The sequence below is a fragment of the Patagioenas fasciata genome, chromosome 12 (genome assembly GCF_037038585.1).
Source record: "Patagioenas fasciata isolate bPatFas1 chromosome 12, bPatFas1.hap1, whole genome shotgun sequence".
Classification (NCBI taxonomy): domain Eukaryota; kingdom Metazoa; phylum Chordata; class Aves; order Columbiformes; family Columbidae; genus Patagioenas; species Patagioenas fasciata.
Genome location: NC_092531.1, coordinates 11502457 through 11519693, shown reverse-complemented (window position 1 = coordinate 11519693; position 17237 = coordinate 11502457). Strand labels below are relative to the sequence as shown.

The following is a 17237-nucleotide window of genomic DNA, read 5'->3' as shown; positions in this document are numbered from 1 at the left end:
GAAATTTATTAACATAGAACTTCATGGGTTAGTAATTCAAGTTCCACTCTTCTTTAAAAAAAACAAATGTCCATTTCGCAGTGACACAAATCAGAGGGCCCAAGCGCTGGTGTCCCGCAGCCGCGGGGAAGGCAGCATAGGTGAGCCCTGCTCACCCTCTCGGCACACACGGGCAGGGGGACCCACGTTCTTTTCACTGACATTTGATGATTTCAACGGTTATTTCCAACCAAACCGACTCTGTGACGCCCTGCGAGCAGCGCGCTCCGCGCACACCCGCCCAAACCCTCTCCCTCTCCCTCTCCCTCTCCTCTCTCCTCAGGCAGCGCGTTCCCGCCCAACGGCCGCGGCGGCACGCGCCCACACTGCTCCCGGGCCCGGCTCGCGCCGCCAGCGCCGCGCTCTGAGCGCCCGAGGCACGAGGCGGCGCCTCGCGGCAGCAGCGCGTGCCTCACCGCGCCCCCCGGCACAGGGCGGGAGCGCCCGGTCTGTCAGCACACGGGTGGTCGCCCGGGCTGGAGTAAAACGCAGAACTCAAAATACCGGAACGGTGCAGAATTTCTCGGAACTTAATGTGTTTTGACCTTTCACCTTTGCTGTTACGTCCAAAAACGTTCAGGTGTTGTTTTTCTCCCTTGGAGTTTCATTGATTCACAGTGAAATTATAATGAAATTCGTAATTAACTGCCCATAGTGCTGGTCTGGGGATGCCAGAGTGGGGAAAAACCAGTACGATCCTTCATCAGCTGTGAACAGAAATCCTACCCAGGCCCTGCACGCTCTCAGCATGCACAATACTTGTTTTACCGTACACGCACACTTCAGCTGCATCCACGCTTACATTATTTTGCTGTTACATCCTCATGTTCCACTGGTAAAGCACTAACTGAAAACCAGATATAATTGCAAAGAACTGCAAGATTCCATGAGCGCACATGCTAGCTCCAACAAGACATTGCAGGCTTTGCTGCCTCCTGCAATACAAACCCCTCCTTCGCCGAGTCCCCACAGGGAAGCGACAGAGCCTCATCCTGCAAATGGACAGTAAAGTTAGGAGTATACTGGGAGCAAACCTGCCGAGGAAATGAGCAGGGCCTGACAGACCCCTGGGAACAGCCGCCGTTCCCCCTGCAACACTGCCGCGTCTCTGAGGGGCAGCGGGCAGGATGCGGCCATCACCTCTGCCAGGCTGGCACACCGGAGACACGGCCTTCTGTGACATCATATTTTGGCCACTCCTAAATTGGAGTCAGGATTCCCTTAGTGTGCCATGCCTTTGATGATACTTGAACTATCTCAAGAAACTCTGGAAGAATATTTCAACCAAGTAAGAAATAAATCATGTCACATCAATTCATCTTGAATTACTTTATTTTTCACAATAATAAAAAATAAATTAGTCATAAACAAAAATAGTTAACATTTTTCCATCAAAGAGAAAATGTATACAATATGAAAAGGATGCTGTACAGTTCTGGTTCAGGTGCTTCGCCATGGATACATATTCCTGAACGAGTCAGAGAGCAGTTTGCCTATACTTTCCCCCTTTAATTCATTCAAGGAACCGGCTAATCAGAAAGTTTAGAAAATTGTATTATGGATTTACAGTATGACATATATACAAAAATATATATGTAATACTTGTGCTATAAAATTCCCTAAAAAGCTGGGTTAGTATAATGAAAGAGCTGGACAAAATTTGAATGGTATATGTAAATAAATACATATTACGTCCCTTTTAATAAAAAAATCTGCCTATTCTAAATATTTGAAATATTTTGGTGCAGTGGCTTGTTACATAGACACAGCTCAGAATACATATTTCCCATAGACATCTTGTATTTACAAATAACAACAAAATAAGTTATAATAAAGTATATCCTTCTGCCAATATCAATTATGAGGGTCAAGTAGACCATTTTATACATATTAAAAAGTTAGGGTTTCTTTTGTCTCCAGTCCTTCCTGATCCTCTGTGTAGATCCTGAGTGACTACAATGGGACTTCACAAGCTCACACGTACCCAAATCCCTGCCAAGGCCACTGGTCTCAAGAGACCCAGACGCAGCACAGACCGTGCAGTTCAGGGCAAGCAGCAACCACAGACTGTCGCTGGAAGGGAAAGGATTTCTCAAAATTAAGCTCCCCTCCTCTCCAGAGATCGTGGTAGTTACATATAACCCATTAGAACAAATGGGAATATAGAAGATTGGGAATAAGAACTGGTTGCTAAAAGGTGAGAAGCAAAGAACTGAGTTCAGGTCAGGTGTGAGTTCTTTTTCTGTTATTTTCTCCCTTTCACCAGGTCTGAGTTTCACCCACACTACTGAGATATTATAATGATGAGAAGTTTGCTTTAAAATATATTGAAAATGCTTAGTGGATGATTTTTCATTTCTGATATAGAAATAATTATTTTACTCCATTTTCCTAACAGCAGCTAATGTATCCTCCACGAACACATTCTGTAAGCGTACGAATAAAGGCAGTTTATTTTCAGTGTTGAAAATTTCATGTTTTATGTTCCAGCTTCAGACATGCACTTGAATTATCTGCCCAATACACAGAATAGCTTTCAAAGAAGCCTGGGACTCTGCATAATTCTTGAGAAAACCAGACAGACACACAGTTTTTCCTTTTTGAGCATGAAGATGATCATTATCTTGTTTTTATGCAAGAGATGTGAGAGTGAAGGGCCACTACCTACCCCAGTAGCTGTGCAATCACAGGTCACTTCACAGGAATTAATTCAGTAGGTATTTCAATTCTATGCATGTTAAACTAGACAGACACACAGAGACACACACACCTTCTCTCTCTGGCCTGGCAGGAATAGAGCTCTCTTCATAGCTGGGCTTGTTTCTAACAAAGACTCTTATCAACCAGATGGCCAGTTCAGGATTTTCAGTAATTCTGGCTAAATTGAATATTGTCATCCAAAGAACAAAGGAATGGAACTGATATAAAAGGAAGAGGAGAACATTTGTTGGTGTGAAAGGGAGACAGGTCAGGATGAGGATGAGGCAAAGCAAGGCCCTGAAAAGCACATTTTACTACTTACAGTGGCATAAATTAGAAAGAGTGGACAAAAAATATTTTCCTCAGGAAGGCAGAACCTCCCCTTTACTAGCCCTAAGCTGTTTCCAGCACCTACCTTCTTCCTCCCTCAGTGGTGACCACTGGCGCTTTCTAGGTCTCGGACCAAGTAAGTAGTCCAGACAAAGTCCAGGCAGTACTGCTGCCCCATGTGGCCTTTTATTCTACGAGTTTCATGTACTCACTTCAGTCAGGGCTATACTGACCACTTTTATCAAGTCTGTGAACAAGTAACCTATAATATGTCCTTGTGTTAATGTTTCATTAACTTCAGATGCTCTGCAACACATTGGTTTTTTTCTGTATAAAAGGACCAACCTCTGAACTGCACCGTATTGTCATAAAACTGGGATCTAATCAACAAAATCATGTCAAACACTGTTTTACTCATACAGAAAGTTCTCCATCTGCTGAAGTATTGGAAAAAAGAAAAGATCACAGCTTATGTGTGTAATGAGGAAGACCCCAGCTCCTTGTGCAGGGATCCTGAGGTAGCCCTGCATGGGGTTGGTGGGCGCACACTCTGGCTGGACTCCAAGGCGAGCAGGTTTGCAGAACACCCACGGCTCCTGCACTCGCCTGCCGGCTAACGAGATCTCCCCTAGTTCAGAGCCCTGGGGACTGAAGGTCAGAGACACTAAAGCAAATGCTAACACTGTCTCACTGCTGGGCAAGGCAGACACAGGCTCATTCCCAGAGGAGCAACCCTCGTGCTTCCACACCACCTTCAGTTCTCTCAGTGAGCGAGAAGAAGGGAGAACTCCGTGATTCAGTGATGCTAAAAAGTGCTCTCAAACTTGGCATGCAATTGCTATACACAAGCAATTCTACCTACATCTGCTTGGATCTGATGCTGTGCAGGAGCTGGCAAACCCTGATAGACCCTTGATAACTCAATAAACTGCACCAGCACTACTTCAGAAGGAGGGTGCTTTGAGACACAGAGCCTGCCCTGGATAGAGTCAATTTTGGCCAGCTGTGTGTCTGCAAGACATGCTGCATGCTGATTTTACCCCAATAAGCAGTTAGACAGCTTAGACTCAATTATCTACAGCTCCTATACTTACTCTGGTCTTACTGGATTTTGTACATGAAAATCTTTAAGGCAAGGAAGCGTGTTTTTTTCCCACCATTTTGCAGGATTTTTACCAATGTTAAAATATCAGAAAAAGAAATTAAAACATTCCAACTCAGAAGCCTGTATAATTTCTTTCTTTATATTGGTACTATGCCTGCTCTAAGTCTACTGCATTCATTAAGGCCACTTCTGATTTATAGTGAAAGTAAAATCAGGCCCTCTGCAGGCATCATCCTAAATTTGTGCACTGTACTATTCAAACAATCACTTACTATAGTCACAATTTCAAAAGAGCACTTTGTGTGATGGTGAAATCTTAGCATAGCACTTACTTTGTGTAGATAGTATTAGTACATTAAAGTGCTGAAACGAAGGGTTCATCAGTTCATTTTGCAGGAACATCTATTTTGATTATGCTGACACGAGAAGAGATGGTAAATTATTAAGTTCAGCAGCATTCTGGCAGTTTCCTTATCATTACATGTTTAAATAGGTGAAACAATCTTTTTTTGTTTTATCTGGTACATCTGAAAACTGTCCCTTTACTAAAAAAAAAAAAAAGTACAATTTGTATAACTTTAACTCACTGCATTCAATTCACAAAGCTGTACACCTTAGGCATAACACAGGGCTATACTATTATGTGTATGTATATATTCTTTGATATATCTTTCAGCTCCCATGAATTCTCTATTTTAGTGGCAGCTTAATGTAGTGTACAGTATTATCATCTTTGTAAAACAACCCAATAGCCATATATTCTAGAGCAAAATAACATATTTTCTAAAGACTGGGATTGCCTGTCTATGTGCTGAGTCACTGAGTGTCTCACAGGCAAAAGTGTGTGCAAGCAGATTGTCTTCTACGAACTGATTGCAAACATGATTACCTCTCTGCATTTCATTCGCCTTGTGGTTTTCAGAAAGCCTTTTTATGGAACAGGTATTTCCCTCAAACTGACAGGATACACTTCCTTGGGACGAAAGAGACAACAGCAAAGAATTATATACTGTATGTCAAGATTTGCTGCAATGAGATATCCAGATGAAAATATGTATTTGCAAATACTGGGTTCCAGAGCTGTTTATGCAGTACTTTCTCCATATAATTCTTTGGTCAAGAATTTGAGTAATTTAAATGATCATCAATCTGTAAGTTATCTTCATGGATAAATCTTTGCAATACAAGGGAATAGGACCGTGAAAGATTCACGAACTCAAATTAAACATTTTCTAATTAGCATTTCTGTTTCTGGCAGCTTTATATCAATTAATTACAGTGAAAAAGCTCAAATCCGGGTGTACAGAAAGAGCCAATGACATTATTGGTTAATAGTCACAAAGAGTAACTACAAATTTTAGGGGAAACACTTTTTTGTTTCATTTAGCCAAACAGTAGTAGTTCATCATGACCAAAATATATTTTTAACAAGTGATCACATCATTAAATCTATGGTTTGTCTCAGTCCGAGGCAGCTTTTAAACTACAGGAGTTCTACCTTCCTGTGGCTCCCAGCACACTGATGTCACTGGTCCCACACCAGCAGGCTTTGCCACCCAGTGCCCCAGTCTCTCTTCTACATCCTCTCCACCAAAGCAGGAAGAAGGAAAGATTACACCATGAGGCTCCAACATGGTTCTTCAGCAGCAGCAGGACACCTTAATCACTGTTATTTCACACCACTGGCAGTGACTTAACACAGATCATTAAAACTGTTTTTCAACTGGGACAGCAGGCACCTTACAAACAGATGCGTAGTTGGGTATCTCTAATTTACAAGCAGTATGCTGTAATAAACAGCTGACTAAGCGGAGGTGTTAATTTTTTCCCTCAGCCTTATTTACACATTTGAAAGACCTCTCCTGTAAAGGCTAGAGAATAACACAAAAACTTTCATCTGCACTGCACAGCACATCCTGTTTGCTGTTAGCAAGTCCCAAGGCTGAGTATAGTAATTGCAGAAATGAAAAATCACCACCTAAATTCATCTCTAAGTCTGGAGCGATTCTTGAGTAGCAGAAAACAAGTGATATGAATAGATCTGCAGGATGAAACACTGACTGAAAAAAGACAAGTATGTTGTAATAACTGATCAACACCTGAAGAATGTAAATAGCTAAAATGTCCTTTTTGCAGGTACTTGACTACTACACTCCTCCTGCTGCCTGATACCAAGAGCAATGGATTACTATAAAGCACAGAGACCTGCATCCTTTGGTGGTCGTTTCAGAAACTGGTGACATATCCAGACTAGGTCTGGGCAAAGTACTTTGGTATGGTAGTTGTTAAGGAATAGTGCAGAGACAAGACATTAGGCAACCTACCAGTTCCCTGAAATAACTCCCCTCCAGGAAAGAGAGCTTGCCAATGGAAACAATCACTTTTTTATACCAGCAAAGGCTCTTCACCTTTCTGGTAAATGTCTCACTGACAGCTGCAGTTGTTAAAGACTTAAAGGGCTAGAAACTAGCGGCACTCTGGTAGGTAACGTATTTTAAAATCCACATGAAATTAGAAAAGTGTAATTTCAAGAGTTTATGAATTAAATATAAAGGCACTTTTTGGCAGTCAAGTGTATATATATTTGCTGCCTGGGGACAGGACGTTAGTTAAAAGTACAACTGAGAAAACTCAACAGTGACTGTAATTTATTATGAATGGACTGAAGTAATTAAAAATACACATCAGGGTGCTAAGAAACTGATGATAAATTGTTCTTCAAGGGTCTGGTTCTTTGTGAAGTACTTTTTCTCATGTGCATGTTTCATTGATTTAGTCATCTAATTTACGGCAGTCCAAAATACCAAGTAAGAGTAGGCACTTAGAAAATAATGCAGCAGCTGCAACCACACTGGTCAAATATCTCTGGTAATTGCCTGTGATTGATTCAGTTTTTACTAATTTCACAATACTAAGGCTGGTATGTTCTTTAAATAATTATCTGATGAGCAGGTGCAAATAATAGTATCATTTAAAATTAATGCTTTAAAAAGATCATGGTTTTACAACAAACATTTTAAAAAAGATAACTGCACAATAACTGTAACTGAAAGGGTGTGAGATTTAACCACAGTCTTGATGGACTCAGTAATATAAGAAAACCATCTCTAAGAAGCTAAAACCTGCTGTAGTCAAAACAGTAACACTGTTCAAGCTCCATCTGAAGACTGACATTGCCGCGTTGAGCAGAGGAGTATTTGTTATCTACGTCCTAGAAACCCTGGTTGTCTGTTTGCCACACGGGTACAGGATGCACAACAGGCTGTTTTGTAGTAGGTGTAGACACAGAGCCGGGCCTGAACCACCACATTGCAGTTGTAGTATTTGTCTTTGCAGTTCTCATCTGCGGAGGAAAAGGAAGAGAGAAGAAACGGAAGAGTATTAGAGCAACAAATACCGAATCAATTTCTTTTTACCATGTCAAATCCCTTGGACCCGTATTTAAACATCCATTGTCAGGTTAAAATGTGCTACCTATGCAAATAAGTTCGATTATTCAAGATTTTCTGCATTTAATAAAAGGATGCATAAAAACGTGGAAGAAATGCACCTATTTCCATTTATACTTTTGTGTGGTTTTTTGGGGGGGTTTACTGCGCTTTTTTCTTTTTTTTTTTAAACCACATATTTTGTCTTGAATGCAGATGATAGGGAAGTCTCCAGTATTCTTCCCTTGGGTATATGTCCACTTCATTTTTCAGTCCACAGGTACTACTCTTTGTGGCAGTGTATACATGGCAGCCGAACCTGCAAATGCTATTTTCAAGTACTGATGAATCTAAGTATTGGAAAATAGTAAATCATCTCCCTCCTTACAAACATTATGAATAGTTTAAAATAACTACATGAAAAAAGACAAAAGTTAGTGTTCTTAACATTCCCCATTTTTCTAAGCTATTAGGATGTGGTCTGTTCACATCTTGAAGTTTTCTTTTACGATCAACAGGGTTAGAAATACTTTTTAAGTCACAACTAAGATTTTCATATGATCGTGTATGTGATTGAGGTGTTAAGAAAAAGACTGAGTGACAGAAGCCTAATAGCAGATGTAAAAACGAGAAATTCCATACAAACCTGTTTTAAATAAAAAATAACAACACAAATATAATAAAAATATGAATAATATTGCTATAACAGGATTTTTATATAGTCAAATTATGTTGAAGAATAATTCTCAATTGAGAATTGTTTTAGACTGTAAGACTTAAAACTGTTTCTAAACGCTTGCATCTTCCTTTCTGTAGTCATTCTCATGATTATTAAAATAAAATCTGTATGTGAATGACTTGATTCCAATGCCAAATTATGTGTATGTATATGCTTATCATATATAAAAGAAAATTGCTTAATCACCCTTAGTGTCTTAGTTTAATGTTATTGGTTCTTATAGAACCTGTTACCCAATTCAGTATATCATACATTTTTGTTGTTGTTGTTGTTTTCAAGACTCTGCCAAGAGAAACCTTTTACAATGCAAGGAGGCTGCATAAAAATACCCTATATCTACCATTTTCACAGAAGCGCATTTCTCACATTCTCAGCAACTTTAAAATTGAGCCACTTCCTTACATGTTACAAGGAAAAAGTTTTTAATCACCATAAAGAGCTGTATTTTGTGTAAAAATGAAACCCTCAACCTGATAAAGAAAATATACTCTAAAACCTCTGCAAGATTATGAAATATCTTCTCCACTAGATGGAGTTCCATCAGAACAGAAGCTGCTTCTTCCTTACCTATTTCAGGGATACAATCTTGTGTGTTACATGGTTCTTTTTCTTCAGGTTTAAGCTGTGGATCACACTGAGTACTGGCTATCATGTCATCTGATAGACATCGTACCTCTCGAACCCGAAATCCTCCTTCACAGGATTTGGAACACTGAAACACAAAAGCTGAAGTTCATGAAGACCATATGAGATGTGCAAATACAGCAAGAAAAAAATGGGAGCCCTGAAGCCAGATCAAGCTATCACTGTAGCCTTTTATCAACTTCACCATAAAGTCCTTATGCATACAGGTGCAATTTTGTTAAAGGTTCAAAAACATCTTTTACCATGGGGGCAATAACTGAACAAGTAAACATGGCAGGCACCATGCAACTGAAAGCACACTACAGTATTTCCTTTCCTGAATGTATTAGTTAGCTGCTTGCTTCTCTGATTAGTCTTGCTCTTCTCTGCTTTTTTATATGTATCTCCTAAATGTACTTTTTGTACAGTGTTCACATTTCTTACTTTCAGAATTTCCTGCATTGAACTGTACTACTTGACTGTACTGCCCTCCACTGCCCTTTTTCCTCCCTCTATACACAATCAGGAATAACTTTAACTGCCTTTTTTCTAGTGCTCAATTATTTTTCACTTCTTGCAGCACAACAGTTTTTCTAAGCGTTACAGGTTTCTTTGAATTTCTAAAGAAAATATTTCTGTGCTCCTTCAAAGTCCATTATGAAGACAGACACTTCTGTACTTGCTTGTCATGGTATTTTTAAAGCAAATTATTACAGATTTCTGCCCATACTGAAGCAAATCCCCTGTTGACTTCAAGAATTTTGAGGTCTTCGAGATTTGGCTCACTGTCCAGTTTGACCTAAATGGTCACAAACTTAATTAAATCTGGGTCATTTATAATGACTAAAACCTTAACAGCCCCAAACTAGTACGAATGTTTTCTTTCTGGCTTTTTGGATGTAATTATTCATTTTCCTAACATGGTAAAAACAATCACTATCATAAAATCAAATATTGTAGTAAACTATCTAAAATAGTCTCAATAATATATTCCTAAATTGCTGTTTCATCTTTAAGTACAACCTTTCCCCACCTTAGAAAAGACACAGCCCTGTGGTCACAGTCATAGAACACTTGTGGGTTTTTTATATAATTACTCTTGTTACATGGCTGTATAGAACACTGTAATTATCCCAAATCCAACAAGAACTTCAGTTCATGTTTGTAAAGGTCTTAAGCATTTAAAATGGAACCAAGACAGAATTTAGATGTTACATGCAGCACACTATACACAAACCATTCTATCTTCTTTTCTGCTTTCTCATGCTGCCAGTAGGCCAGTCAAATAATAGAGCATTCAGTAAAAGGGAAAACCAAAATAACTTCTCCTTCGTGTCATGTGGATGAGGTACTTCCAAAGGTTCCTGACTAAGGGAACTCAAGCTGAAGGCATCTGAGGTGCTTCCACATTTCAGTGCTGTCGTTCTGAACGTGATTTAAGGCTCAAGGAAAGGTGTAAGTTACTGCATTAGATATGATGTCATCTAAGTAGTTTTCACATCATTTTTCATTCTAAGACAAGAATGAACTTTCTGATTTTCATTTAGGAGAAAAATTTAGATTTCTTTTGTATAAATCCAAAAAACTTTGTCAGATACAGTAAATGATGGAAAGACAGGCGAAACCAAAGCACTTTGTGGCACTGGTGAAAGCAGCTGATCCACTTCCAGGGGAAACTGATCATTTATGAAGCTCTGTATTACGTTTTCTCTCAGCAAAGTTCCAAGTATTATAGCGAAGGGTTTACAGTAAAATATTATGGTAAAACTGAATACATCCCTCTTTCTTTATTAAATGCTCCTTAGTCTTAATGAAACTAGGGGTCTAAAAGAACTTCTTTGTGCACTACATAGTTTCATTAAGGGGCAAAGCAACTTAATAAAGCTGGAAGTGATGAAAAGACAGCTATGCAGTGCCTCCTCCTGGTTAAGATATTTTTTAACTTTGCTAAGCTTCACTGGGTACTGAAGAGTATGCTTTCTGTTTAGTATCATTCCTGAGCAAGATTAAGTCAATTTCATGATCAATGGTTTTATCCCAATGATTTCCCTTTCAATATACACAGAAATACACATGAAGCAAAACCAGATATAGAAAAGCATGACAGACTTACTGTGCTCCATTCTGTGTGAAACCACTTAGAGCCACAGGGTTTGAGGTAGCAGGATTGCTGGCTGGGCGGTTTTTCCAAATACGAACATTCATAGGGATTCAAAACATCAAAACTGCCTTCAGTTTTCTGAACACAAATGACTTCTCTCTGTTGAGTTCCACTGCCACATTCACTAGAGCACTGTATCAGAGAACAAAAAAATGTGGTGCAATTTGTTATTTCACTTATGTCCTTCAACTTGTTTCCAAAGTAACGTGTTGCTCCACGTTATTTGTTTCTGAAATAAAATAACACACACACATAATGCACATATACTTGTGTTTTAAATTGACACTAAAACAAGTAAATTTGTAAAGTTATGCTTATTCCCTATTCTTGGACACATACCAAGACACTAACATCCAAAATACATTTCCTTACTTTTGTATGTTCTTTCCTCAGTAAAACAAACTTAATTGCATCTTTCCTTCCATCACTGGCATGTGAATGACTTGAAGAGAAAAGGGTGAAGTATTCCTTAAGTTTCTGTAGTAAGGCTTTTATCTCTCAGAACCAGAATAGCAGCCTACATAAACCCTGGATTATTTGTATGCAGTACTAACATAGTAGCCAGCACTCACAGTTAGGAACCAGGACAAGAAAAGGCTGAAGGATATAGTAATGACTTCACTCATCACCTGACTACTAAGTGTTAGCTATTACATATTTAATTTTCAATCTTAAAAATGGTTATAGTGCTTAAAACTGTACTTGTGTGAAGTACAAGTTTGGTACCATAGACTCAAAACATATTTCTGACTATTTTTATGGAGACATATGACTGTAAGTGTGCTTTTCAGAGAAATCTGAAGTGTAGTTTTACCTGTAACTACAGAAAGAAACTGGTATTTATTTTTCTAATAAAAAGAGAAGCATAACTTACTTTCTCCATAAACAGTGTTAGTGCTTTTTGCTGAAGTGGGATTGTTTGCACTGCACTGAACCTCTGAGGGTTACAAGGTTAGAGCACTGTTTTGCAGCTTTACAAATCCCCACATTCTGTGTGGCTTTTAGAAAATGCCTTGATCTGCCAGGGTGTTCTTTTCATGTTTGCAAGTATCGATGTGATACAGTGTTGGTTCCAGTACCAAAAAGCAAATTTGACTCACACAGATTCTTATTGCCCATTTAAAGGTTAAATACACACACAATACTGTTCCTGGCACTTGTAAAAAGGTTTTTATAGAAGGTGATTCCAGCAACATATTGGTTTCTACTTTGTGTAAAAGACTATGATTTTCAAAGGCTTTTTCCAGCCTAAACCAATTAAATGTTATTAAATGCGGGGATTTCGTTAATATTTTGGGTGGAATTTTTTATCCCTTTACCAGATACCCACAAAAACCTTGAGCTGAACTAAGAACCTTGAGATGAATGCACCCAAATAAATTCTACAGAAAAGAGCATAACTGCACTTTCTTTAACACTGCACATCTCTGTCCCTTCTAACGGTTCCTCCAAAAGACAAAACCTTAACATTCAGCCTTAGCTCTAGTGGAGCATAATATGGAAAGTCATCCACCAGTGCTCCCTCCTGCTCTGCTGACTGTCACCTCTCACTTTGGTGTTTACAAGCCAGGATTTGGCCAGCAGAATAGGTGCTGTCAGACACTTTTTTCAAATAACATACAGCAAAGATTTGTACCCTTGATATGCATCAAACAATTCAATCTCATGCAAAGAGAGAAGGTGAATTGGCTTATAAGAACAGGAAATTGTTAAAGACAGAAACTTTCTTATTCCGAACAGAAAGGGGAGAGTTGGGATGACCTAACTGAAGGCTTCTCTCTGTCCCAGCAAGCATAGATATAAAGTTCTTATACCCCTGCATGGAGTGGTGTCAGTAACAACGCCCAGATGTTATCTGTCATTAGAACAGCAGCTGTTTTAAATCTGAATCTGTTTTTACTCTTGTACAGTGCCAATAATTGTCACTTACACTTAAAAGCATTAGCATAGTAGTAGCTGTACCAGTCTAATTCTCAGCTCCTTATTACCTGGAGGAATCTTGGAATCTGAAATGCAGTGAGTTAATAGCACAGCCAAGAGACCTTTCCCTACCAGCTGGATGAAGTGCTGGTGCCAGCAGTCCTGAGGCTCTCGAGGCTGTTTGAGAGGCCACGCAAAGGGTCAGAACTGCCTGGGCACCAGCTGACAGCTTCTGAAACGTTCATTTAGAACGAGAAGGACTATTGAGATGTGGATCAAGCGAAGAATTTACCTTGAGGAAACAGCATCAGGATAGAGGCCACTAAACAAATTTTGTTCTTTTCACCCATTATCACAAATTTCAGCACAACAATACTGAAGCTAACTTTTGGGTTTAGCCACTGGTTTTTGTCCTATTTATCTTTGGGAAATTCTCTCGTTATATATATCCCTGCAGGTATGCATGATCACAAAGGCTAAACTTGAAAAGGCACAAATCTCTTACCTTAGCAACCACCTGAATATGCTAAGCAGCTTTCTGTTATCTTTCATTTTATAAATGCACTGGGTCAGTAGATGAGAAATGAATGTACAGAGGAAGACAAGAGCAAAATCTTATTTTCATCAAAGTAAAAAACCAGCAGGTGCTGAAAAGTATTGAACATCAATCCAGCAAAATACAGAAGAAAAAAAAATCCTAGTATTCCACAGAGAGGTAGAAATACCTTACGGCACACATCTTCATTGCACAAAAATACATTTTAAAAATTAAACTACCAGCAGAAAACAAACGTGTTAGATATAGAGTTTACCTGTGTCCAGCCCCCAGCAAACCACTCCACTTTACCAGCACAGGGTCCATTATCACAGGGAGTTGTTTCTGAGGGTCTGTTATTGCCACAGCCTTCCAGAGGCAAACTGCTGACGTGGTTCGTCATACAAACCACTGAACGTGTTCGGACTCCAGCACCACACTCTGCAGAACACTGGGGAGCAAAAGTGAGAACATGTTCACCCGTCTGTCCTCCAGACTGCACAGCGACAGGAGGAGAAGCAACAATCATGAAATTAGATTAATTTATACAAAGTCAATTATTTTTACTTGTACTTCAGCTGTAGCAAATCATCTTACAGTCTCATGCATTTGAATACACTACAAGTAGTACCTGACCTTTTACAGTCACAAATGAAAGAAATTGAAGGATTACGGAAGAAAGGAACCTATTTTTTATAGCTTTTTATTAGCCTTCTTATTTTCCTTCTTCCTGTCTGTAAATTCTTTCAGTTTTCATTTTATTCATCTTTTTACATACCAATTAATAGATCTGAGAAAGGATAATTTCAATAAGCAGCCATATTTCAGCCTTTGAATTGTTCTATGAGTTTATCCTCTGACTGTTCCCGCTGTCAGCCAGGTGAACTCCTGCACTCGTCAAAAGGACACAGGGAGGAAGACGTGGTGGCTGTAGAAGTTTATGTACATTCAGTGTTGCTTTCTTTTGGTATGACTTCCCAGTAACTAACATTCACCATTCTCAACTTTGAATTGCTAAATCGTGAAAGATCTTAATAATCAGTCATAGGCAGATTCTTATGTCACATATTTGGAGACAGGATTTATTCATCCATAAATCACTCAGGATAAATTCCATTCATGTCCTTATAGTTTGGTCATTCATCTACTTCAGTGGGAAAGTCTCCAATATTCCACTGTTCTGGGCAGCACCCAACTATTGACATTTAAAAAACATAAACATGCCAGGGAAATAATAATTTCTTGTGTCAGACGGTTTTCTGTTGTTTAGTTCTTTCTTAATCTTAATCTTTTAACATACAAGGTAATTAGTTAGGAGAAACTGTGTATTGCTTCCACAATGAACAGTTCATTTCTTGTGAATGAATGAAACTCTCTATTGGAACATTTTTTTTTTTAATTTTATTGAATAAAAGTAAGAATGATTCAAAGAACTGGTAATGAGACAGAAGACTGACTAGTTAAGCTTCTCTGAAATGATGCCTGTAAGTAACATAATGAACTTTTTTTTTTGTGGAGCACAACAAAATTTTCCACTTCCACATAGATCTGTAAAATATACATAACTCCCCCAAACCATGTTTGATGGCTAATGGCGAAAACTTGAAAATACAAAAATGATGTAAGTTGCGCTAGTAGCGAACATCTTCCTGTTTACGAAAACTAAAACTAAACTAAGCCCATTTCAAACAGTCCTCTCCTAGGTAAACTGTTTAGCTGAACCCCATCAAATGGCTCCCTTTCAAACCCACTGTACAGAAACACATTTTGTGGCTGTTAATATTTTATTCTCGGCAAGTATGTTCAATTATATTATGCATAGAGAACTATGCGTATACTCTGCAAATACTTTTCTTATTTCTAAGTGATTTTCATTTGACAATCTAATTTGCTTTTCTGCTTCACAAACCAGAGCTGGAAACAAGTTTAGTCTATAAAGTCATCCAGAAAATCTCCTTAGTCTTATGTTTTAAATGATTATGCATGAACTAGCCTGACATATCAAATAACAAAGGAAATACCAAATGGGAAGGTATAGGGGTGTCCCACCCTCTGCTCAAGATTTTACAACAGATTAACTGCTCTCAAAGGATTTACAAAGCAAACTTAAACCTGAATGTTTCTGTGTTAAGTATTCGGGTTTTCATGTTTTTTTCTTCCTTTCAGTAAAAATCTTCCACGTGAAAGCCATGATTTCCAAGGCCTAAGGCGGGGAGTAGGAAGCGTCTGGATAATGAATCCTTTTGGTTTTCACAACTGACACACCCACTGCTTTCAATTTTGTGCCATTGATTTGTTGCATTAATACACAGTAACTGCCATAACCTAACACTGTATGACATGAGGAACTTTCACAAGCTGCAACTTCTCTGTTCTGGTCCTATTATTAAAGATATTTTGTTTCACTGTCCTGTTTTAATTGGCAGAAACTCCTCAGAAACCTTAGTCCATGGAACACCCTCCCTCGTTTTAAGGAGTATGCCATTTCTCCTCTTCCTGAGGTCCTTCCCTCATGAGTTCAGTTTCAGAAGCTTTCCATTCCCATTAAAAACTAAAAATAAAATTAAAAAACCCACCCTAATCCAGTGCTCTGATAGCTGTTAGAAATCAACTGTAACAGCAGTCCAGGAAAATAAGGCCAAGTCCTGCAAACTTGGAAAACTGCAAGTGGGAGCCTGAATTTCAGTCACAGCCACAGGGCACAGCACAGAAAAAAACCCTTCAACAGTGCCAGGTCCCTTTCACTGAAGTGCCAGGCCTACTCATTACCCTCAACCGGGCAACAGAGCACGAGAGAGGCAGCAGGAAATCCATCTGAACTCCAGAGTCCTTTCACCCAGGTCTCAGCAGCACTGCTGCCCTTAATTACATTTTGAAATAACAACCAATTGAGTTCCAGTAAAACATCCCCACTTGCGCAGGATTTCTGTCTACCACACTTTAACCGTCATCATCTTAATTATTCTCCAAAAGACAGTGAAGATTTTTTATGAATCATCCTCCTGATGTTACGCTACTGCAAAAAATAAAAATGAAAATCTATGTTTGAAACACATTTATGAAACTCCTTTCCATTACTTGACCTACTCTGAGAAAATCCCTTTCAGCAGGGATTTTAGAAGGATTATGTAACCTTTGTTTTCCCAATAATAAACTAAGAATTGTATTTCAGAAACTCAACTCTGTTGCAGTTCCAAGACTGGGGGCAGATTTTCAAAGGACATAAAACTGTTGCAAGCAGGGGGGCTAGTCAGAAATATCCTTATGTATTGCCAAAACACTTTCTGGTATCTGGATTTAAGTTATTTTCCTTTAGAGTGCATCTATGTATACAGTGGATGCTGGATCAGAAGCCGAACCATCCCTGTATTTAGTCTAGCAGATCTATAGTATCCTTCCAAGGTAACAAAAGTTTTGAAATATGGTCTTAAGAGTTTTTGGAAGCCTCAGCTGGATCATGATTGCTTCTACATATGCACTGTTACTTTCTTTATATGTAGTTGGTACTTACATATTACTAATGCTCTCTGAAGTAAGTAACATTAGGAAACAGACTTCTTCACTACTTGGGCTCACACAATAAATATCACTTCCCTTGAGAGCTTTTTGTTAAGGACCCAGGAGATTTTACATGTGCCATCCAGATGTAAATAAAA

The 17237-nt window shown here is 38.9% G+C and overlaps 1 protein-coding gene across 4 annotated transcripts in view; it reads right to left on the bottom strand.

The window, feature by feature from the left end:
- Nucleotides 1-1353: 1353 nt before the first annotated feature.
- The window catches only part of THSD4 (thrombospondin type 1 domain containing 4), a 270932-nt gene continuing 255048 nt past the window's right edge, over nucleotides 1354-17237 (bottom strand). For 3 of the 4 annotated variants that reach the window (XM_071813860.1, XM_071813861.1, XM_071813862.1), the window contains exons 15-18: nucleotides 13859-14077; nucleotides 11079-11258; nucleotides 8909-9053; nucleotides 1354-7517 (exon numbers count right to left, since the gene is read on the bottom strand). In XM_071813860.1, coding sequence (XP_071669961.1) covers nucleotides 7375-7517; nucleotides 8909-9053; nucleotides 11079-11258; nucleotides 13859-14077 — 687 coding nt within the window. In that variant the 3' untranslated portion in view covers nucleotides 1354-7374. The remainder of the gene's footprint in view (nucleotides 7518-8908; nucleotides 9054-11078; nucleotides 11259-13858; nucleotides 14078-17237) is intronic. The other variant, XM_065847274.2, reaches the window with a different exon arrangement.